The sequence below is a fragment of the Micropterus salmoides genome, unplaced genomic scaffold (genome assembly GCF_014851395.1).
Source record: "Micropterus salmoides isolate LMB-PRFRI ecotype aquatic unplaced genomic scaffold, ASM1485139v1 Ms_hic_scaffold_22, whole genome shotgun sequence".
NCBI lineage: Eukaryota > Metazoa > Chordata > Actinopteri > Centrarchiformes > Centrarchidae > Micropterus > Micropterus salmoides.
The window spans coordinates 14094493-14118742 of NW_024041373.1; the positions used below are offsets into that span (position 1 = coordinate 14094493).

At 42.2% G+C, this 24250-nt stretch overlaps 2 protein-coding genes across 3 annotated transcripts; both read left to right on the forward strand.

Moving 5' to 3' along the window:
• The first annotated feature begins 322 nt into the window (after positions 1-322).
• drgx (dorsal root ganglia homeobox) lies at positions 323-5816 on the forward strand. Its single transcript, XM_038737822.1, has 6 exons — positions 323-532; positions 1355-1455; positions 2004-2105; positions 3763-3935; positions 4317-4429; positions 4524-5816. Exons 1-6 carry the CDS (start codon positions 475-477, stop codon positions 4889-4891), a joined length of 915 nt encoding a protein of 304 aa, XP_038593750.1. The 5' UTR covers positions 323-474; the 3' UTR covers positions 4892-5816.
• Positions 5817-8881: 3065 nt separating this feature from the next.
• Positions 8882-23577, forward strand: LOC119917433 (golgin subfamily A member 4). Of its 2 annotated transcripts, XM_038737759.1 has the most exons (3): positions 8882-9182; positions 11303-21776; positions 22469-22672. In XM_038737759.1, exons 2-3 carry the CDS (start codon positions 11508-11510, stop codon positions 22544-22546), a joined length of 10347 nt encoding a protein of 3448 aa, XP_038593687.1. In that variant the 5' UTR covers positions 8882-9182; positions 11303-11507; the 3' UTR covers positions 22547-22672. The 2 variants fall into 2 exon arrangements, with proteins under 2 accessions (XP_038593687.1, XP_038593686.1); XM_038737758.1 differs by having other exon boundaries at positions 11303-23577.
• Positions 23578-24250: the final 673 nt, after the last annotated feature.

Sequence of the window (24250 nt, forward strand, 5' to 3'; positions counted from 1 at the left end):
CACACACACACACACCAGGGGTTGGTGGTGAGAGAGACAAAGCCGTGATAATCCGATTAGGACCAATTAGGCGTGAGATTCGGCGACACTAGCTGAAAGCCTTAACACTCTGTAGACAGTTATACAGTTATAGAGACATCTGGACACTCCCGGAGCAAGGGAGAGATGCGTGTGTGTGTGTGTGTGTGTGTGTGTGTGTGTGTAGGAGAGAGAGAAAGAGAGAGAGGGAGGGAGAGATCTGGACACTCCCAGACAGAGAGTCAGAGAAATTGCAGCAGCCACCTCTCTCCAGAGCGGGGAGTCACTCACATCAGCATCCTCACCGCAGGTAGGATGCTCTCTCACGTCAACTTTGAATCATCTGAAGTCCATTTCTCACCATACATGTGTGGCAGCTGCAGCCGACCAGAGACGCTGGGCTGAAACTTCTGTCTCTGTTCCAGGTTCAGCTTCGCAGCTCAGAGACACGCCAGGATGTTCTACTTTCACTGTCCGCCTCAGCTGGACGGAGAGTGCTGTCGCTCCAACACATGTAAGTTCTCTCTCCTGCATTTTTACAACATCGTTGTCAGTTGATTTTATACAACTGTAAGTTGTTTCTGTCTCTCTTAAAGCCGGGGTCTGAAAACTTTTATGATGTTCGGGCTGCGTACTTGCGTGCACAAAGTGTGTGTGTGTGAGTTGTTGTTGTTGGATGAGCCAGAATAGGCCCGAGCAGATGTTTTCTTTTTTGTGTTTTATGACTATCCTCAATTAATAATAAAATGACACAGGCCCATAGAGGAAAAACCTTTTTTCATGCAATGATTAATTAAAATATGTTTATACTCTAACCCGCAGTTATCGCCATCGCTATTTTGAAAACAAATATTTTCCATCTTTAAAAATTGTATCTTAAATAGGGATTTTGCCTAATGCATAGGCTATAAACAATTATATCAGCCTAAATCAACGAGTATTATCTCTTTCCTACATATTCAAAGGTGGATATAGGGGGTTAAGTCTGATTTCCCCTCTGCGATGTCAATCTGCTGGCAGTTTTGGTGAAAAGCGCTGGTGGTTTGGCCCCAGGGCAGAGGGGGCGTTTTGTCCCGGTCACAGATGTTGGGTGTCATGGCTCTTAGTCCGTCATGCTTCCCCTCACAGGCTCCACCCGACATCTATGTTTCACGCAACTAATGGAAAAACGAAATGTGCCAGAGAATTCTCTAATCTCACCTGATTTGGCCAATATTTATATATTTATATAGATATGGAACTTTTCCTTTTTTACTGAATTAAATAAATATGGATATAAATTTTAAAACCTAATTTTATCAAGTGAATGAATTCTTTCTAACAAACTTTTTTTCAGTGAATTCAAGCGGTTTTGGCAACCACGCCCCGGCTGATTTTGATGATGGATTTCTACGTAGAAAACAGCGCAGAAACAGAACAACATTTACTTTGCAACAGGTAATTATTTTCCATGGCAGAATTATATATATGAAACTTAACGTTAAAGTGAAACAGGCATAGGGCACTACATTAAAAGTAGATGAAGACTAAAGATAAAGACTTTGTCAGAGAGTTGTGCTTATAGGCAAAAAATTAAGGCCGTTATGATTGTTTTCGTACGATAACAACCTGAAAGAAAATAACATCATTGCTTCGCTATATGAAAAATAAAATACAAGAATATGAAACCTGTAGAAAAGAAGCTATTTGTCCTTTTGAATATCACGCTCTCTCATTGCATGCAGTTAATTAGATGTTAGGCAATAGTTAAGCTTATAGTTTAGCTTTTTGAGCTTCTTCATCTAATAGTCCGTTATCCTTGTCAAATGTTTAAGCAAGTTTAAGGGTTTTATTTTTTAAACAGATGAAGGTAATGAGGATTGAGAAAAACGGAGAAAGAGAGAAAAAAAGAAAAGTCAAAATAAACGGAAAGGTACAAATAAATCGATCAACAGTAAAATAAAAAAACTAGTGTAGCCTATAACTGGTGTTTTCTGTCCATGCAGTTGGAGGCTTTGGAGGCGGTCTTCGCCCAGACTCACTACCCGGACGTGTTCACCCGGGAGGAGCTGGCCATGAAGATCAACCTGACCGAGGCCAGGGTGCAGGTAGGCTGCAGCAGCGCAATGTGTCCTGGGCACGTTTGACCATGCGAGAGAGGGTAAATTAGGCCACTCTGTCATTCCGGCGATGCACTTTAATAACATCAACATAATGGTGAATATTAGATTAGCGTGATTAATCGGTCATTCATAATTAACCAGCGATAATGTTCCTCACTAATTTGTCCGCGTCTCAAAGGTAGGGATACATCATCCATGCAGATCCCTTTCCCTATCGCAGACAGAGAACGATAGGTAGGCTACTTTAAAAGAGGGCAAAGCCTGCAGCCTCCAAAACTCACTCTCTCTCGCACACACACACACACACACTTAAAACATAAACACACACACGCACCTTAAATTTGGCAATTTATATTCCGCTCCTGCCCTGCACATATGCGCCGTTATAAACTTGGCCAGATGTAATTAAGTTATGTGTCCTGTATGTAATTTCCTGCATTCCAGATTTGCTTTTGGGTTTTGTTGTGCGCGCAGATCTAATTGTCGGAAATATAATAGTTTGCCTTTTGTTCCCCAGGGTCATCTTACTATCGCTTAAACCCAATGGCAGGGTTGATAATGGAATCCAGCGCTGTAAATTAGGGATTGTAAACAAATTATTCCTCTCCTAATCCGATTACCACATTCCTATTATTAAATCTGAACATGAATCCACCGCAGTATGCAGGGATATTAAACTTACATTATTATTAGAAAATAAATTTCCTTTCTGTTGTAGTGTTGTTGCCCCCCTTTTTGTAAAGTGTCAATGGGCCTCCCCCGCATTAAGAGCACGCCGCAAATTGAGATTAATGGAGCAATTATAGCCCATTCAGAGAGGGTATGTGTGTGGGGGGGCGCGACTTCTAGCTGGAAGGTGCAAGGGTGAGATAAGTCCATTGCTTGTATTGTTGTCCTGCCACCAAAATGTTGTCCTTTCTTTATGCCGAATGAATGCATGTGTTTTGTTTGGCTGTTGACATCATTTATACCTCCAGTACAATAGGAGAGATGCAGAGCACATGCTCACCGACTCTAACCTCCATTCACACATCATGATTAATGCCCGCAAGAACCAAGTCCTAATCGAATCTGATGTTGTCAAACAATCACTAAATAGGGAAATAAACGACTTCATCATAGCTGCGTCTCTCTCTGGCAGCACAACTGTCAGTGGGAAGTCATTAAAATATGATAATGAAAAATTGCTCAATTAAATGTTGTTATAGGCAGTGACCTTCATTCAATTAAGACACCAGAACTTAGCTATATGTTCTCATCTGTGTGGATGGTCAAGTTTTTGGGATAAGTCTGGGACTGTGGGAAACTGGAGCACTGGTGTGACACATTCAAACATCTCTTGATGTTCAACCCAAAACAAAAAAAATAGTTTTTGTTTAAACTTTGCTGGACCTGTTAACAAGATAGAAAAAAATACAATTTGTGTGCTTCAAGTTTGCATTTGTTTGTCTGTGATATGCTAAAAGAATAAGGAAAATTAAGAGCTTGCTGAGAGAAAAATTGGCACAGATCGAAAGCTGCATTCAGTGAATAAAATAAATGGATGCCAGAATGTCAGGAAATGCAGCGATATTCTAGTTTAATTAGTGATTTAATTGTTTTGCTTTTTGTCTTCCCTTTCTTTCTTTTTTTTAAAATGCAGGTTTGGTTTCAGAACCGCAGAGCAAAGTGGAGGAAGACGGAGCGAGGGAGCGCAGACCCTGAAGGAGGAAAAGAGCAGATGAGTGAGGGCACTCCTCCATCTCGCAGCATCAACTCTCAATCCCCAGTGGACCACAGCAGAAAACAAAAAGAACCTCTGGAGATGCAGCAGAGGTTGGAAAACACAGACAGATGATTGTTTTTGCTGTTGTTGTGAAATAGTATCCTATTGGTAGGAGAAATGTATGACTGAAAGGTTGCTGGTCCAGTCTTTGCAGACTAGTAGAGCTGGGTGATGGAAAGAAATAAGAAGCAATATCCTTTCCATCAATAACTGCCACCACAAAACTCTGACAGCCATCTAGATTCAACTGTGTCCTCAAAAAACTCTGCCAATTAAATTGATTGAAAGTGGCAGAGAAATCCAGCTCTGCATTGCTGTGTAGTTAGAGAGAAAGTTGCAGATATTTCTAGAAATGATTATTATTTATAGAATAATTTGCGAGTTTAAACTTTTCACTAGATAATTGGATATAGTATGTCTGTTTTCTCCAGTATCAACAGGACAGTGGGTCCAAGTGGTCCGTTCTTCCCATCTTGTATACCAGGGACACTCCTCAACTCTGCCACCTACGCTCAGGCCCTCTCACAGGTTGCCACACTGAAAGGTAAATAAGATTCTCAAGAATTGGCAAATACAGATGTTGATGAAAATCTGGTCTTCTGTAGTCTTACCGTTTTCCCTGTTTCGTTATTTTTCAGGTAATGGTTTGTGCTCCTGCTGTGTTTCCGACCCCATGGGCTTGTCCTTCCTGCCACCCTATGGTTGTCAGGGCAACCGCACAGCCAGCGTGGCCGCCCTGCGCATGAAGGCCCGTGAGCACTCGGAGGCCGTGCTGCAGTCTGCCAACCTGCTCGGTGCGGCGACTGGACCTGCCGCCGGCATGGGAGTCCTGCCTGGAGTCGGCGTGAGCTCAGCCGGGGTGGTAAGGTCTGCAGTGGGTCCTGCCATCGAGGTGGGAAGAGGAGGAGACAGCTCCAGTCCCGGCCCGGCCACCAAGGTCCCAGTCCTGAGCAGCAGTCCTGACAAACACCCTCACTGTTCCAAGGAACCACTGGAGAAAAAGTGAGGCGTAGGACATAAACATGGACGTACTGATACTCTGTGTGATCGTGCCTGTTATTACTCCTCTACTCATCCTATGAGCAACTAAGCACAACTACTGAGTGACTCCAGAAAAGGCCTGGGAAAGACTTCACTGATATCACAATGTATGGATGCAAACATTAAAATATTTATTTGACAGTAAATTATTATTATTGTTTGTGAGAAATGCTGAATATTTGGGGCTTTGTTATCCCTATAGAAGCACAAGTGTGGTTTTGGATCTATATCTGTCTTCATGCACTCTTGGACTCTATTTGATGGACTAACATAGATTCAACATGTGTGCAAAAAAGACCTATTTGATAATGTGAATTTAAGTAATCCTGAAACAGTTCCTCTTGTTTTCACAAAGAGGGCTGATGCGTACATTGTGAATGTTAATGCATGTATACTGTGTAGAACTGATGGCAGGACAGTGAGGATTTTGGCAATATAACGTTTATGCTGTCAGGTCAGAAATGGGCTCAAACAATCTCTCATTCTTTTGATTTTAAAGTGAAAGTGCACTTTAATATTAATCAGCCATTTTCAGTGTAAATATGTACATGTGCCAGAATACAGTATGTTCATGTAGGAACCCCAGGCTGGCTGAAGCAGACCCAGGGACAGAGGGGTGGCTGTCCCTTCCGCTCTGTTAGCACATCTGTAGCGTCAGCAGACAGGGAACACACCAGTCCTGTTGTGACATGTTTTTTTAAAAACAATTAAAGATGTAGTCGCTCATGTTCCTCTCCTGTTGCCTCTTGCTCCAGCCATCTGTTCTGATACATTATTTATCAGTTTCCCTTAAAGCCGGGAGAGGAGAGCGATCGTGGCTCTTATTATTTATTTACTTTTAGGAACGCTCACCATCTTCCTCTTTCACTTCCTCTCTCTAAGCATTTTTTAATAAACCCTATTAAACATGATATATGCTATTTATTAATGTTGAATTTACATTTTAAAAAGTATCATCTCTCATCACCTCAGGGCTCTTCACACAGTAGTTCATCACAGGCAATACATGTGTTGATTTATTATTCCTAAATATCTCTCCTCACTAGAATGACTCTTGAATGAAGGATCAGCTGATCAGATTGAGATTACTTAACCGCGGAGCACACTACCAGTAGTTGGGCTGATTCAATTTGCGTCCTTGAGGATTTTCTGGAAATTACTTTTGATAGTCAATAACACAATTAAGTAAACTGCACACACATTATCATGAATAATTGATAAGAAATTATGTATTACCATGAAGTACTGGTTCAATAATTGATGAGGCGACACCCTGATGACACAGAAGAGGGAGATAATGTCAGAAGTCGTGCCAGGTTGTACACAGAGTACAGAGCACTCACATCCTCTTTTTTACACCCGTATGTGTGCATGTTGTAAATACCCTACAAATATTCCAATAAAGTGACACTTTCACTGACTGTGAGTCACCATCTTGTGACAGTAACACTTTTTAAGATTAGATGGGATTTTCATTTTATTGGAACACCATATATTCTGACAAAAAACACACACCAGCCATACAAATAAATTGGCACTGTTGAGACAAATGTCAAAATGCAGTGAAAATAAAGTTTGAAAATCTGAACTATTTTGTCCTATTTTTATTTATTTTGTATAATAAAATAGGCTCGTTAAATAGCAGGTACCGTATTGATTCATGCCCCAAATAATATTAGCAAAAACATCATGTCCTAATATAATGATTTTCCTTTAAGTGCATGAGAGCGCTCCAGAGCAAAGATGTTAAGCCCCCTGACATGGCAGCTAATGATAACACAATATCCAAATCAGCTCCTTTTCCAAAAATGTACCAATGTGGACGACGGAATCCAGCCAACTCATACAAAAGACGTGAAAAACACATTCAATCTCTCCAAAATTGAATACAGTAGTTGTGGAATTTAATCATTAGCCAAAACAAAGGATGCTGAAGTTATAATGACTCCGATCATCATTAAGTTCTGCATGGTGCCCATAATTCACTGCTTTAATATTTGATAAACAAGTCAAGTTGGTGTTGACATTCAGCTGTGCATGTGGCATCATTGATAATTTTCTGTCACCTAAAAAAAGTCCTGAGGCGGTTTTATGGAGCATTGTTACATCAAATTAGCTGGAGAGTGGCCAGAAAAGCAGACAAACATGGTGAATATGGGGGACAGCAGTTGAACTCTGTTCTTACAGTGCAGTTAATGGGCTTCTTTTGTTGCAGTAATGAAATATTTTGCAGGGAAGTGGGGAAATATGTCCTGAAACAGGGAGACGTTGTGCACATGCACCCATCTACAGACAATATAAGGCACGCAGAAAAAGACGGTATACTCAAGAAAGACTGGCACATACATACAATTCTTTTGCTTGACATCGGGTGCAACACCTAGATTTTACTATTCAAGAACCCAGCTTCCAAAGTCAGACATAAAGTGTGTTCAGTGTGTTACAAAAAAAACTTACTAGAGTATCATCTAAGCAGCAGAGCTGATCAATAACCCAATCAATTAGAATCAATTAAGCTAATCTCTGAATGGAGATAAAGCATATCTTAATGCAGCAAGTAATGTGCCTGTCTGCTGTCTGCCACATAACCACAGCTCTACTCCTCCTTACTCAGCACAGGGAAGAGCATCCTCAGCATTTGTGATCAATGCTTACAGTCCTCAGTAGCTTCACAACACAACTATATTGTTGCAGCAAATTTGGAGAGTTGTGTAATTTCACTAGATATGTATCAGAGAAGTAAAAATAAGAATAGAGACCAAATGGAATTGGACCTCTGTTCTTAATTTGTCCACTAGAGGGATTTAGTGAGCAGGAAACATGTCTAGACTCCAGGCAGCAGGCTTCATTTCAAACTACAGTGGGGAAATTGAGCATTTTGGAGAATGAAGTACTTTATCAATCAAAACACATTTTTACTGAGGTGCTGAGTATTGAAGGCTCAAGTAGCAAAACAAGCTGATAAAGCAGAGAGTTGCAAATTGTGGCCAGCGTGGAGCGAAAAGTGCTGGATGAGAAGGGTTTGTGGGTGGAGGTGGTTGTTTAGAGGGGAGGAAAGAGATTAGTTAAAAAGGGATTACCTCAGCCTTTCCCATAGTTGAGTGAGCTGTATGCAAAACCATCTGTGTGTGTGTGTGTGTGTGTGTGTGTGTGTGTGTGTGTGTGTGTGCGCGCATATGTGGAGGAGTGCGTCTCCATTATGGCCCATGTGTGTGTGTCCATCATTCCACCAGGCTTGCCCTGCACCCGCCAAGAATCCCAGGAAACTATCTGCTACAGCAATCTCCTATTATAGCAGCGGGCTGCGGAGGGGGAGGGAGAGGTGTAGGGGTGAAAAGGGGAGGTACAGTTCCTCCCCTTCCTCTGCCTTATGGCCTTTTCTGCTGGGGGTTGTGTGAGGCTGTAGCCAGGGAGATTAGACTTCCATAGTGCTGTAATAAGTGAGTGTAAAATGCATGTTGAAATAACCCTCTCAGATACGTGGCATTAAATGACAAACCTCCTGAAAGGAAATGAATGACAAAATGTGACAAATCTTCTAAAACGTTTCTGTTGTGTGGCCTTATAGTCAAGAGAAAGTGTCATTCAAGTCTATGGTGATGATAGCAGGTGGGTGGTGAGAGCCACTTGTTGACACTACATATAGTCCTCGTCGGTCCTGTTCAACAAAGACGCTGGCACTCGAGTGTTAGCCTACTGAGTTATTTATGTCTCCCAGAAGAGCACCCAAGCTACAGTCCCACCCCCCCAACCCACCCAACACCCTCAATAATAACATATCTTCAGGAAAATAGTTTTTTCCCCCTTGTTTAGACCCCACAACCTCATCTGTCAGTTGTAACACTTTGCCAGTTAGTGAGTTAGCTCTAGGCCAACAGTTAGCTGTCCAGATTTATAAATAGTTGAGAGGCTGTTTGTTTCATCTGTATGACACTTGACACCAAAGGATCTCGCAGATCCGCATGCTAGCTCAAGCCTTCATTCTGTCCCTAATGGTGGACACTCTCTCTGGGACAACTCCTCTATTTCTGTCCAGTTTCCAACCCCGAGTCCCGCTGCCTGCCTCTGGTCAGATGCTCAAAGTGACTGTGGACTATATAGAAATTTGCTTTGGATTGTTGTCAATAGAAAGAAGCAGAGCTGCCAGAGAGGGCCTTGTGAGGTGACAGGGCAGGATCAGATCAGCAAGGCCTTTTTGGGGAGACGGAGTGAGGAGTTTACATTAAGGCCTAAATTATGGATTATAAAACTGGAAGGTAAGACACGAGCTCACTCTACATTCTTGTTCATGCTGAAAGAGGGACACAAATAATGTATAAAAAGCCTGTATAAAAAGAAAAGTGAAAACAAGAGATACTCAACCTTCCAGACATGCATGCAATCTCATTTTCCAATGTGTTTCATTTTTAAAGTGTGTATTTTCATGCAGATAAATATGAAAACATGTGACAAAAATTACCACTTACTGCTTTAATATCCAGATGAAAACACACATTCACTCACTAAAGGTATTGATTTTATTTTATTCCACTGACAGTTCTGACATTTATAAACATTTAGTCATGTCCCTTCTGCTCTCAGAAGTGACAGATTTGCTGCTGTTCAGTCTTCGATTGGACCACAGCCTCTTCTTAAAACGAGGTCTCTTTGGTGTCAGGTTTTATATTTGGAAGCCTGTCTGGACAAAAATAAACCTGTCACATGCAAGAATGAACAGAAATCACACTGACAGTTTGACATTAGATCACTGCTACAAAAAAATCTAATTACACATTTAAATGTTTCTTTCCGATGCATGTAGATTCTTCTTTCTCCGCTGAACAGAACATGTTGTTTGGGTAGAGACAGAGTGAAATGCAAATTAAAAGTGGTGCTAAAAGTGAGTGTAACTATAAAAGACATGCCCTCGCCAAGAAAGGTGTTGCATTGCCGTTTTAATCTTTCCTTAATTTCTGCACCACGTTTTTTGACACTGACTTAGCTGGCTCAGGCTGTACAGCAGTGTTTGTAGCTGATCTGTAGATACGTATGAGATGGATGGTCTCCAACTCAGAAGATACTAATGAACTACTGGATATTCTGAGCAACGTGACGGCTGCCTGGCAGCTGCAGTAAATTTAACCAGAACATACCCATGACGTTAACTTGTTGCATCTAATCCAAACATTTTATTTAAAAAACACAGTACAGCAGAGGGAGAAACAAATTGCTTTATTACTGATATCTTGAGCATTATTTTTAACCACTAGGCTTGATGTTTAAGTATGTTTTGGATTATATCATATATTTCATTTTAGAATCATTGTATTACATGTAGTGTTTGGAAGGCCCTCCATAAGCAATGCACAACAGGTAGCTTACTGGTGATGAGTGAGGGAGACATGGGTAGCAAAAGTAACAGTGTCAATAGATAAAAATATGTTACAGCACCCATCCATGGCCTTTGCTTTTTCAGACATACAGATCAGAAAACACTAATTTTATTTATTATTTAATTTTATTTAAAAAGATTTACACAGAATGTGCCACTAACTACCTACCCAACTCCCGTCTAATTGGTTTATGCTTTATACACTTTTTATTTTGTAAATTGTTTTAGTAGTAGTGTAATTGTTTTTTAATAACTTAAATGTCACATTACAGATTATTCACTTGCCCCAGCAATAAACTTTCTAATTTTATCTCTGGAAATCTCAATTTAGCAGCTTTTCTATTTAAGGATATTCTAATCCGGTTTCCACCTGCTCTCCCCGTACTGTCGTAAAACCAAAGGGGTTTTACTACAAGATTACTTTACAATGTTGAGTTGAATAGTTCTAACCGGACTTTTTGACTCTGTCACTCAAAGAGAAACAGCTATATGAAAGCCTAGCCTGCTGGTCTAACTTGTCTAACCTTTTAACATAATAATGTGAAATTATGTTTTAGTTAGTTGGCAATGTCAGTATCTATCTTTTTATCCCAAAGCAATCACAATGTGTGTGTGTGTGTGTGTGTGTGTGTGTGTGTGTGTGTGTGTGTGTGTGTGTGTGTGTGTGTGTGTGTGTGTGTGTGTGTGTGTGTGTGTGTGTAGGTGAGTGTGGTTATCTAAATTTGTATGGATGCGCCCCACTGTCCCAAAATAACTCACGTGAGGCCTAGCAACAGTGTAGTTTTATTCACAACATGTCTCTGAAGGTCACAGTGATTGAGTAGAAGGATTTACAGGGCTGTTTTCAGATCCACATACAGTACATTGCTGCTTAATGCAAAGGAAAAAAGTGTCGTATCAAGGCAAGCAATCATAAATTAAGCACCACAACAAATGAGTTCCAGTTTTAAGGTTATATGAGTGCCAGTGAGGTCTAGGTTAATTTTCATTTCTTTTTTCCTGTAGGAAAACAACAAATTCCAGGATTTCTTTGGACAGAGGCCAGCTTAAAGGCACAATGTCTTAGAAGCTACTGGCTGTACAAACTCCTGACTGGGGGTCCCAAACTCTGGGTCCTGTAGCTCCAGTAGCAAGAAGAAGGTATCATTTTGAGGTCTGTATGAATGACTCAACAATTGAGGACAGAGCTCTTTGTTAGCGAGCCTGCATCATGACCTCAGTTGAGAAGCGGCGCTCAGGCCGAAAGAGTGGCGGGCATCGAAAGCACAGTGATGGAGGCTACAGCGACACCTCCAGTGGTGGGTCGTTTCTGGATGAGACTGACCGTGAGGTCAGCAATCTGACAGATCGAGCATTCAGGAGTCTCTGCATTGGAGATGAGGCTGTTTATAATGACTCAGACCTCTGTTCATCTTCACCCTGCACCCAGAGAGACAGACACCTTGCCTTTAGCCAGAGTGACCAGGGCAGAGAGGACAGAGACAGGGAGAAACTTAAGAGAGCTGCACATGAGAGCTTCAGCCTCAGGGTACAGCAGTATGGACAGGATTGGATCCATGGAGGAATGTCTGGGGCTGAGATCAACAGAGACCCACAGTGGGAGGTTTATGGGGAAAGGACACAGGGGAAAGTTTCTGCCACATTCCAGCACTCCTTTGTGGAAACTTCTCAACTGGAGGAATCTCTGAGGGGAGACCAGCTGTCCTTCTTCAGCAATGGAGCCACAGAGTTCAGTTCGCAGCAACGCAGAAGCCGCTCCAGAGTTTCCTCTCTCATCAGAGCTTTTAACTCTGAGGGACAAAGGGATGCAGCAGGGATGGATGGTAAACTCACAAAAGAGTGGAATGATGAGACAAGCTGGGACAAATCAGCTCTGATGAGTATCCAAAGAGAACTTTCTGAATTCTCTACATCGTACCAGCAAAACTTTAACAGTGGTTATTTCCCTTCAGCTGGCACGTACTCATCCCGTGACACCAACTTCTACTCCTCTGAAGTAGCAGGAGTGGCTCACATGAATTCTACATCCTCTTTTATGAGATCTTCACACAGTAAACACAGCATGTCTGCACAGGTCAACTCTAACTTCTTTATACACAGCGAGTTTAGTCCCTTTAAGGTATGGAGGGACCATAGCAGGTTTCCCTTCCAACAAGGAGAAGTCTCAGGGTTTATGCACTGTTCACAGTTCCCTAAATGGTATGAGACACCAATGTATAAGGAGCTTTCACTGGAGGCCCAACCACAGGGTTCTTATAGGTTTGAGGAGAGGAGTATCAGACAGCCGAGGAATAACTTAGCGCCAGTGGTTCCTTCTACTCTGCCACGCTCCACCTCAACATCCACAATGCTGCAGAAATCTTTGGCCGTGGAGAAACGGTGTGAGTCAGAGTTGGCAGGTAATTACCCCCACAGGAAGCGGACACAGAGCCTGGGAACTAACAGGCTTCCATCCCAACGCCCATCGACTGCATCACCTACCATCGAGATGTCTCGACGTGTCCGGGACACCATCAGCTCTGTCAAAGCCCTCCAGCAAAAAATCAAAATGATGACAGAGCAAAACATTGCAACTGGGATGACAAATCAAGGTGTACTTTGTAGCAATGAAAATTTAATCCCCTTTGGCAACAATGCAAAAACAGTATCGCCAAATACTGTCAGCAGTAACGCAAGCACAACTCCCTTCAACATCAGCCAGTTGCTCACACCTTTAGTCCATGCACATCAAGAAGCAGAGACATCCGATGTCCAGCAGTATGCAGTTTCCCCTCAACCTGTAGAACATCCTCCAGTGCGGGCTGAAAGCAGGGGAGCCACTCCTGATGTTAGGATGTCCAGCTACAAGTCCAGAGCCACAAGCCTACTCTTTAATCTCAAAGACAACAGGAAAAGAGTAAAAAGCACCTACAGTCCCACCAAATTTAAAGGCTTGGAGACACTGGAGAAAAACAAACAGCCCTCTATCCGGGAGCTTAGAGACACTGTGATAGATATCCCTGATTTTCCAGATCCAGACATTCAATTTCCCCAGTTAGAAGAATCCAACAGGATGAATGCTGCCTCACATCAATGTGTAAACGAGTATCATAGCCCTGGATTGTCACTTAGAACACTGAATTCTCAACCTTCAGAATGCACTTCAAGTGATTACCAGGCAGCTCAGATGCAAGGGGAGATGGTTCATCAATCTGGGTTCACTGGCTTCATACCTGAAAATTCGCCTGGCAATCAGCTGGCTAATGGACAGAATCTCCATGAAAACATAGTGTCATTTACTCCCTATAAGCAAGGAGTAATAGATAATGTAGAAACTCTGGAAGGAGATGTATACAGACTTAAACCCTCTTATAAAGCTACAGAAACGCCAAAGCTAAATGCTGACAGCAATCAAAGCAGAGAATGTTTAATAAGTAAGGCAAATACTGAGCAACATTTTAATGAAACAGTGGGAAGGGAATTCACAAAGCTGGATAGATATCAGCAGCTCAAAGACAACAAACAGAATGTGTCCACACAGGATAGGTGGAGACAGACAAACAGCCAAGACACACAAAATATCAGTCTTAAAGCAGTTACCTCTCCATGGAAACAAGAGATGACTGCAGCCGCGATAAAGGAACTAAATTTACCAAGTAACAAATACAGAGGAGAAAGTATAAATAAAGAACATGAAAAAATAGAGTTGAGGGAGAGTTTTGGTGTTGGAACATCTTCTCATAAAAAGGCTGGGTTGGTCAGTCCAAACATTTCAAACCAACTGCTACAATATGCTCCATTTAGTAATGACACTGTAGAAAATCAAGCATATTATGGACAACAGCTAAATGAAGCATTTAAGGACAAACATCCACTTCAAAAGTATTATGGACACAATAAGGAAAATGAAATGAAAGATCATTTTTTGACACGGAATTATAGCAGAGATACTGACCAAGAACGCAGAAACCAACAAACCTTTTATTCAAACAAAGAAACAACTATGCTCACACAAGAAACAGGTCAAAGAAAACAATATACACCAATTCCAAAGGGTCATGAAATGCAAAGTCTCCTGCCAATGGAAGCTAAACTACAGCTTGAACATAATATGCAGGAAGATTCATTATCTAACTCTGAAAATGCATCTGCCCACACAATGGCAAACCGGATAAAACATAGACAGTTTGATGAGGTCAAGGCTGAACAGGCCATGGCAGAACATATAAAAGCACAACACGCCCAAGCAGAGCTGGCAAAGGCTCAGCACTGGGCTCAAGAGGAGCAGCCCAAAGCGGTGTCGGCTAGGTTAATTTTAGCAGGGCAGACTGGTTCAGAGAAAGTCAAGGCAGAACAGGCCAAAGCAGAAATAACAGAGCACAAGAGAGTAAACCAGGCTAAAGCAGAACATATTAAAGAGGAGAAGGGAAAAGAGGAGCAGACAGAACAGTCCAGAGAAAAACAACTAGAGCAAGCCACTGAGGAACAGACAAAGGCAGAGCGAACCAGAGAGCAGAAGGTAACTGAGGAGCTAAGAAATATTACAGAGGGAGCAGGAGCCAAGCACATGAGAGAGAAGCAGTATGAGCAGGTCAAAGCAGAACACGCTGGAGCAGAGAAGCTAAAAGAAGAACACATAAAAACTGAACTGGCAAAAGCTGAGCAGGCTGAGAAGGCAATAATAGAGCAATCTCAAACGGAACAGGCCAGAAGAGAAAGGATCAAAGCAGACCAATATGAGGAAGAACAGGTAAGAGCAGAACAAGTTGAAAGAGAGAGGATGGAGGCAGAACAAATCAGAATGGGAAAGGTTCAAGCAGAACAGGCTGAAGCAGAGCATAGAAAAGCTGAACAAGCTAAACTAGAGAAGATAAAAGAGCAACAAGCTAAAGTAGAACAAGACAAGACTAAGGTAGCTGAAGTGAGAAAGGTAAAAGCAGACAATATTAAAGTTGAGGATGTTAGACAAGAGCAAGCTGAGGAAGATTCAATTCAAGTAGGTCAAGTAAAAGCAGAGCAATCTACAACACAGATAAATATATCCAAAGAGGAAAAAGTTGAAGAGAGAAAGGCAGAGCAGGCAAAGTTGGAACACACCAAGATGGAGTTAGCAAAAGTAGATCTAACAAAAACAGACAAAATGCAGGAAAGGTCAGCTAAACTTGCAGCAAAACTGACTGCGGCACAACAGCTCAAAAGTGAGCCAGATAAAGTTGAGCAAGTTAAGACGGAGTTAGCCAAAGCTAAAGCAGAATTAGCTAAAATAAAGGAGAAAATGAGAGGAGAGCAAAAAGAAAAAGTCAGAAATACGGTTCTCACAAAAGAAGGTGAGATTGAGAAAGATGTTTGTTTAAGTGTAAATATCAATACAAATGAAGAGTACAAACATCAGGACCAGGCAACACAAATGCGTCAACAGAGGGAAGACTTAGTAGTTGTCAGCAGGCAAAGTGAGGATCAAGGTAACAGAGGGGCTGATGACTATAAGTGTTTTAGAGAGGAATGTGGTTTTACTGATTCAGCTTCAACAAACAGAAACAAACTGTCAGCTGCAGGAAATGTTTCTTGGAATGATGCCAATCAAACACCCTCTTTATCATTTAATAAAGTTGAAGCAACGAATAATGGGAAATCAAAAGACAAACACAGTCCTACAAGCAGGTTTGCAACACCTAACACAGAAAATAAGGAGGAAGGAAGCAGCTTTAAATCCATTAAGGTGACAGAAAATCACTATGTTTACAGTGAGTCATCCAAAGAATTCAAGTTATCTGGTGACGATTATATACCTAGCAATGTAAATGCAAAAAGTGAAAATAGTAACACTGTTACTGATAAGGTGAAGGATGACCGTGTTGAAAATGATGATCCTCACAGGAAACACACTGATGTTTCACAGCAACAAGATTCTGATTTGGTTAAACCAATCCTTCTTGAAAGAAAACCCAAGTCAATTGAGCACAGTGTAGGTAAAGATCCGCATTTTACCCCTCTCAGAGCACTGTCCCATAAAGAGAGAGCCCAGACCAAGCAGGAGATTCTGACTTCCAAGATAAAAGCTCATGCTGAAAAAGAGATTTCAGCAATTAAAGAAAAGGGTTTTGCTATACGAGATGGGTTTATATCCAAAACTTCTACCAAGCAATTAGCAGGTACTCAGAGTATTAACATACGACAGAGGCCACCCTCCCAGGAAGCGTCTAAAAAGCACGAAAGTACAATATCCAATAATAATACACCAAAGCACCAGATGGAGCCTTCAGGAATACTAAAGGAACGAGTCAAGTCTGTTTCACCTCCCAGCTCTGCTAGAATACCAGTAAAGTCTTCTGCAACCACCGGTCAGTTAGTAGACCATTCAAAGAAACAAGTTCCTAAAGAACCAATAAGCAACTACAAAGTGTCACAACCACCCAGAGAAGCAAAACTGATGGGACGTTATACCATGAGCACAGATGAGGGCTTGATAGAAAACCAAAAGAAAGAGATTCAATCTGGAATTAAGTCACCAATGCAAAGTAAAGAGCAGGCACCCAAGAACAAGCAAGGAAAACAGGAACCAAATCATGGAGAAAACTCTGTAAAACAGACAGAGGGACTTAAAGAGAATCCTGCTGTTAACACTGACTGTCTCGACAAGAAGAAAGAGGATCCATCACAAGCTATAGCTCTGGTCAAAACTGAAAGCTCCAAACCTATGACAACAGAAAATGCTGAAAGCAAAAACGAAGCAGTTCATGAGTTGTCAGCACCTTCACTAAATCTTGTCTTTGGTCAGAACGAGACCCCAGTGGATGACGACAGCTTGCAGATCACAGGAATAATGGTAACTGTACGAGAAAGAAAGCCACCTGTGATCAATGCTCAGAGGAGTAACAGCACTCAAGATCAACTGGATGCAGAAGAGAAAGAGTACAGTAATTCAGAGCTAGACACATGCAATCCCAGCTCTGGTCTAGAAGTAAATAAAGGAAATATATATTCAAAGGAAGTTAGCAGAGTAAATGGAAAGGACAGAGTTGTACCAAACACTCATCCTACAGTGAAGGAAGATCAAACTAAATTTTCTGTGAAAAATCATACTAAGAACGTGCAAGAAATCTCAACCCTAGAGACAAGACAAAACAATGTGTCTGAGAATGTCCCTGTGAAAAAAGCAAATCTCAAGGGGGAGAGTTTTATAAATGCAAGACCCCAAAGTGAAACACAACTGCAACCACTAGCTGAAAAAGGTGTGTCCTCCACAGTTACCTACCTACCTTCTAAAGTGTTGGCTGAAACGCAACCCCTTCTCTACAACCAGGACATAATAGCAACAGAAACCAAAGAACACACAAATACAATGCCAAAAGAGAACTCAGCTAAGAGCATAAGGACTGGTGAAGTAAAGATTAATACAGAAGAGGAAACTCCACTAAAAAAGCAAACAGCACAAATCAGTGAGAACCAAATGACCAAAGAGGTGAACACAGGATTAAGCTACATAAATGATTCAAACGGAGCTGATGGTGAAACTCTGATAAAACATGACGTCCAGCCATCAGTGAAAGAAGATATGACAACGGTCATAAATCTGTCCAAAAACGGGAACATAGATGGCAAGAGTGCACCCCTACCGGAGGAAAAGAGACATGACGCAACACCACCAAAGCCATTCAACAAAATCAGTCTTTCTAACCATTTAACTGCAAATGACAACAGAAACGTATCTCCAAAACAGACACACATTGGAGAAAATAACCAAGTTGATGATGATTTGCATATTGGCAGCATTGCCATCAGAGTTGTGCCAGCAGAAACAGACAAGCATAACCTAAAAATGGCAGGAAAACATCATGTCACAATTGACCCTTCTGATGTAGGTAAAGCTAATAAACATAAACAAGTTGCGTCATCTAGTCATGATGAAAAAGTGAACACTTTAAGCAATGAAGACAGAACCAAAGACCTAACTCCAACAAGCAGTGAGAAGCAGATGAAAGACAGTTTGGAAGACAAATTGGGAGTACACTATGCCATGTCCAGTGTGAAAAAACTGTCAGATTCACTAAAAATCTGCAATCAACAAAACAACATGAATGCAATCAGTGAAAATACTCAAGCTGAAAATGGAAAGCCTGAAAAAGTTAATAGAAGTGTGAAAGCACTAAATGAATCAAAGATAAAACCAACAGAGATAGACTACTTTCAAGTGCAAGGGGTAGCAGAAACAAATAGTGAACCCCACAATAGTGCAAATGCTGGAGATATTTCAGATGCTGTTTCAAAGGGAAGGGAACTTCCCGGGTTATTACCAAACAATGCAGCTATCAGCAATGAGTCATACAATGAAGGAAAAAATGCAGTCTTTGAGTTGGATCAAAGTAAAAGGAAAACAGTAGAATTAAGTTCAGTAAGAGTTCTAGATGAGAGCATGAAAAGGAAAAACAGGGAAACAGAAGATAGTCTGGCTTCAAAACAGAGTGATGGTCCCACAGAGATACAGAGTAATAAAAATGAGAAGACAGCAGCAGATCATGCTATCCATATCAGAAAACATCACACAGAGGACCAGCCCAGTTTATCAGCAAGGGAAAGACAGAACTCAAGAAATTCACACACAACAAGAGAAACCCCTGAAGTTAAACCAAAAACAAAAGAACGGATATCCACAATACCTGAGATATCAGCAATTGCAGACTACGCCAGGTTAAAAGTAATTGTTTCAGAAGACCAGGCAAACACAATTCAGGAATTCCCACCCAACAAAAAGGAGGGATTCTTTCCACTAATACAGACTCGTCATAGCAGGTGTCCAGTATTCACTGCTGACCTACAAGACGTCCCTGTGAAAGAGAAAAGTTTGCCAAATAAAACAGAGGTCAGCTCCAAATTGAACAAAGAGCCCAAACCCTTAGTATTTCCCATTACGGAGAAAGAACACCAAAGGACGGGGATGTTCAAGCTGGGGGACAAAGAAAGACAAGAGAATATGCTTTCAGATGTTAAAGTCAATGAAGATGTATTAGACACTGGGGCAAAACATGCACAACATCTTAAAGAAATAAACAAGTCACCAACAGCTCATCTTAAGAACCAGGGAAGTGAAGAACAAGTGGCCGGAATCCAAAGACTTCGTCAAATAGATCAAAGTATTCATAAGCCAAACAACCCTCCCTTGCAAGCAACTACCTCATCTTCATCTTCAGTCAGCAGGCCAAAAAACACTTCTGTGTCACATAACCTAAAGCCACTTGATAACTCCAATCCACATGAAAAACCTGAATGTTCCTCAAAAGCTGAAAGAAAACCATATTTGGATAAAAGCTCTCATCCATTGGGGGGAATATACAACATAAAGGAAAGCACAACAACTCTAAGAAAAGATGAGATGAGTGCACTGGCTAAGAACGGAGAAGACAGAACAGAAAACTTAAAACAAGAAAGACTTGCAACTCAGCGTGAAGAAACCAAAGTAAAACAGCAGAGCACACCAAAACACTTGGATGAAAAACAAGCTTCTAGGATAGAAGTGGAGAAAAGAGCAGAAGACATGAAAATAAAACACATGTTAGAGGAGAGTAGAGCTTCTCTGGCTGAAGAAGAGAGGAGAGCTGCTCAGAGAGAAGATGAGAGGAGAGCAAGAGAGCGGGAAGCAATAGCTATTAAGATCAAGGAGAGAAGGGAAAAACTGAGAGAAGCAGAGAGAAGAACAGAGGAAGATAGAAAAGCAAAAAAGACAGAGGAAGAGAGAGCAGCTCAAAAAGCAGAGGAGATGAGAGCAAAACAAAGAGAAGAAGAAAGGAGAATGAAGGAAACTGAGGAGAAAAGGAGAGTAAAGATTGAGGAGGAGAAGAGAGCAAAACTGAGAGAGGAGGAAGAGCGGATAAAAGAGGATGAGGAGAAGAGGAGGGTCAAACTGCAAGAGGACAGAGCTGCTCAAGAAGAGCAGCAAAAGAGAGCTGCACAAGAGGAGCAGCAAAGGAGAGCTGCACAAGCAGAGCAAGAAAGGAGAGCTGCACAAGCAGAGCAAGAAAGGAGAGCTGCTCAAGAAGAGCTAGAAAGGAGAGCTGCAGAAGAGGCCCAGCAAAAGAGAGCTGCACAAGAGGAGCAGCAAAGGAGAGCTGCACAAGCAGAGCAAGAAAGGAGAGCTGCACAAGCAGAGCAAGAAAGGAGAGCTGCTCAAGAAGAGCTAGAAAGGAGAGCTGCAGAAGAGGCCCAGCAAAGGAGAGCTGCACAAGCAGAGCAAGAAAGGAGAGCTGCTCAAGAAGAGCTAGAAAGGAGAGCTGCAGAAGAGGCCCAGCAAAAGAGAGCTGCACAAGAGGCCCAGCAAAGGAGAGCTGCTCAAGAAGAGCTAGAAAGGAGAGCTGCTCGAGAAGAGCTAGAAAGGAGAGCTGCAGAAGAGGAGCAGAAAAGGAGAGCTGCACAAGAGGCCCAGCAATGGAGAGCTGCACAAGCAGAGCAAGAAAGGAGAGATGCTCGAGAAGAAGAGCAGAAAAGGAGAGCTGCACTGATTGAGGAGAAGATACTTGCTGATATTGAGGTAGAAAAGAAGAGGAAACAGAGAGAAGAGGAGAAAACTACTCAGATTTCAGAGGAGGAAAAGATCAAACAGATCAAGGAGCAGAATAAGGCAAAGCAGCAGATTGAGCAGAAAAGAGCAGCACAGAGGATGGATGCTCTCCAGTACTATGCCATCACCTCAACAGAATCAGAGAGGAAAGCCAGAGAAAGACAATTATGCTCCCCTTCACCTTCTCATCCAAGAAACAACCCACCAGGGCTTGAGTCAACTGAGGACTCAGGATCCCACCCTTGGCCATATAGGCCACATGCCCCTGCATCTCCAGCTCCATCTCTGCCCCGCTCGAACACCTCCTCTCCCGCTCTAGGAGCCAAGCCCTCAATGTTCAGGGTGAAGGATAATACCATCAGAGGTTCGTCTTTCACTAAGTCAGTAAAACCACGCTTCTATAAGAATTTTGGAGAGGATTTCCGAGTGGGTTCACCCATAGGTTCAGAGAGAGGAGAGGAGGAGCAAGAGACAATGAGACGCAGTGCTGGAACTCCTGTCCATCCTGACACAGGGTTACACAGACTTGCCGCTATCAAAGAATCCACGACTTTTCAGCCAGCATCTTCCTCACAGAGTTACTCAGCCCCTCTCCCACATCACAAGCCTTACTCCAGGAGGAGCATCGCTCTAGATGAAGACGACTCCCGCTCTGTTATCAGCAACATGTCAGAGGATGTGGAGAGTTTTGCCACCAGTGCAACAGACCTGGCAGATGTACGAGGCCTGTATGACTACGAGAGGCCTGAATCCGCCTGCAGCTTCAGCAGTGATGTGTCCCGTTCCTATGGCAAGCCTCCGGCTGTTCCCCCAAAGAGTGAAAAAGCCTTGCGTCGTGCAAAAAGGTTGACTACTCGGAGAATCAAGAAGGAATTGTCCAAATCTGCAGCAGACGACCCTGCTAGAGTTGAGAAACCTCTTCAAGAAGTCTCCTCCTCCTCCACTGAGGTACGCTCCTCCAACCGGCATGCTGTGGCTTCCCCTCATTCTTCCCCACCTGTCTCCCTTGCTCATGCTCCAACATTGGGGTCTAGCTTGCCTTTTTCCCACACAGAGCACAAGTCTTCTCACGGCTCTTTCTCTGCTTCCCCTCATGCCACTGGTCCCATCTCGCTCCCTGTTGCCTCACCTCATGCTACTGCCCCTGTGTCCCTCCCTGTTGCCTCACTTCGTGCTACTGGGCCAGCTTCACACCCTGCTGCTCCTAAGACAGTTGCTGATGTTCCCTCTTCTCCCACTCTCAAACATGCCAACCACCCAGCTCCAGTGACACAGTACCATGTAGAGTCAAGCTATCCCCAGTCCTACCCGCTGACCCAGCGTAAGGTGCTGCAAGATCTCGGCTCTGGTCAGTATTTCGTAGTGGACGTGCCTGTTCAAGTGAAAACAAAGACTTTCTTTGACCCAGAGACTGGAAAGTACGTTCAGCTGAATGTGCGTGAGTCTGCCCAGAGCACCTCCCGACCCAAGCCCCAGCAAACATACCTACAGCCTCAGCTCCAACCCCAGATACAAGTCAAGCCGCAACAACAGCCTCTCTCCCAGGCCTCTCCAGCTGGCAAGCCCCTTGTGCTTTATCAAGGCTATCATGGTTATCCCCAAAGCTACCAACCTGCGACTAATTCTGTTCCCCACAACAGGTCATCAGCCCCTGCGACTCTCCACCAGGACCAACAGCCTGTCAGAGAGAGCCAGAGCTATGGACATCCAGCCCCTGAAATGAGACAGAACTCTGAAGGGTATTGCTACAGCCCGGAGAAGACTCCATACATGGACACGGTTAATGATCCAGACAAAACATATAACACAGTTTACAATGCACATGGCCCATATGAGTTGGTCCCAGAGTGTGACACAAACAGCCAGCTTGCAGGAAGCTCAGTTTGTGAAAATGATAACTCAGCCCACTCACGATATCAGCCCCGTGATATAATAACCATGAGTGAACTGGATGACTTTATGGAGCTGTCTGACTGGTGAGAACAAAGACTGGTATTGACTCAAAATGGGTTGATAACGTAAAGCAGATAAGTGGCAAAATAAATGTTGATAGAAATAAAAATACCCCTAGGCACAGAATGAATGGATCATCATATGCAGTAAGTGTAAATGACTTTTTCAAGTGAAAATAGTCTCAGAATGTTTTTGGTTTTAGTTTTAAAAAGTCATGCTGTTAAATTGCTGCTAAAGTTCACCATTCCATTTGACTTGTGAATGTGAGAAGCTAAGATATGTTTCTTGTGTATACAGTAAGATCAATATCCCGTTGCCTCCTAAACCTAGAGGTATGTTATCATACATCAAACAGCAACAGTATGTCAATAGCGTTTAGTAGTTTGGAGAAAGTTTCTGCTATGAACACTGGCAGGCCTGCTTAAGTTTTCTTTCTTTTTTCTTTCTTGTTGGAGAAACTTTTGGCATTTTGTGAAGCATGAAGTTTTGTTAAATTCACAGCGTCAATCAAAGATCTGCAGATGGTGAAAAGCATAGTTTGTGTATTCAACCACTCTGTCAAAGTGAAAACATGTTGATGAGATTATTGCTGTTTAAGGTTTCTTATCATACAGTAGTCCATTTTTAAAGTTGGAAGTTTGTGAGAATGTTTCTGTGTTGCTGTGTAACAGAGTAGCGTGACATGGGCTTATTCAGGAAATAGAAACACACTTCATTCTACCAAAAAACCTCTCACCACAATGACTGTCAAAACCCCCTTGTAAAGATTATAAATAAACAAAGACCATTTAAAAGATTGCTGCAACAGGTTGATTTCATTTTACTACTCAAAAGACTGAAATAACAATATTATGTTATGTTACTGTCTCTGGCATCCTGTTCCAAATCTTGAAATGTACCCTGAGTTTGAAAGACTCAGAGAGTATTTTTACTGAGTGTATAAAACAATTACAACGTGTTATTGAGAGAGCACAATAATATGTCCTGAGAGAGTTATAAACACAGACAAACATATACACAGAAAGAGAAATAACATTTTGTTGATGTGTGTGTGTGTGTGTGTGTGTGTGTGTGTCCCTTTTGCTGTATGAACCAATCTAAATGCTTAAATATTTGCTCACTATACCTATGGGATCAAAGGACTTCTTTGATTTGTTTTGATTCACAAGCTCAGATTAAATGTACATGGTTGTAGAGAGAAAACCTGCAGCCCCAGTTTCATTGTAATCTCGAGTATTGTTCATCCCCTGAGAAGCAGTTGCCTGCTTTGACCACTGCAGGGCAGAGGAGAGCGATTCCTTCACTGGTGCAAAGACTTGAACTTAAGAAACCCCAAGTAAAAGATGTAGTTAAGAAGACACAATCTTTCTCCACAGTTAATAGAACTATCATTTTGGCAATTTTACACATGACCCTGAATTGCTAAAACTTGTTCTACAGCTCAAACTTAAGTATTTAATTAATTTACT

Excerpts from the sequence above, each read along its gene's own strand:
- drgx (XM_038737822.1), top strand. The coding sequence starts at position 475 with ATGTTCTACTTTCACTGTCCGCCTCAGCTGGACGGAGAGTGCTGTCGC. Across the intron at positions 2,106-3,762 it reads TGACCGAGGCCAGGGTGCAG|GTTTGGTTTCAGAACCGCAG; the intron begins GTAGGCTGCAGC and ends TTTAAAATGCAG. Across the intron at positions 4,430-4,523 it reads ACAGGTTGCCACACTGAAAG|GTAATGGTTTGTGCTCCTGC; the intron begins GTAAATAAGATT and ends GTTATTTTTCAG.
- LOC119917433 (XM_038737758.1), top strand. The coding sequence starts at position 11,508 with ATGACCTCAGTTGAGAAGCGGCGCTCAGGCCGAAAGAGTGGCGGGCAT.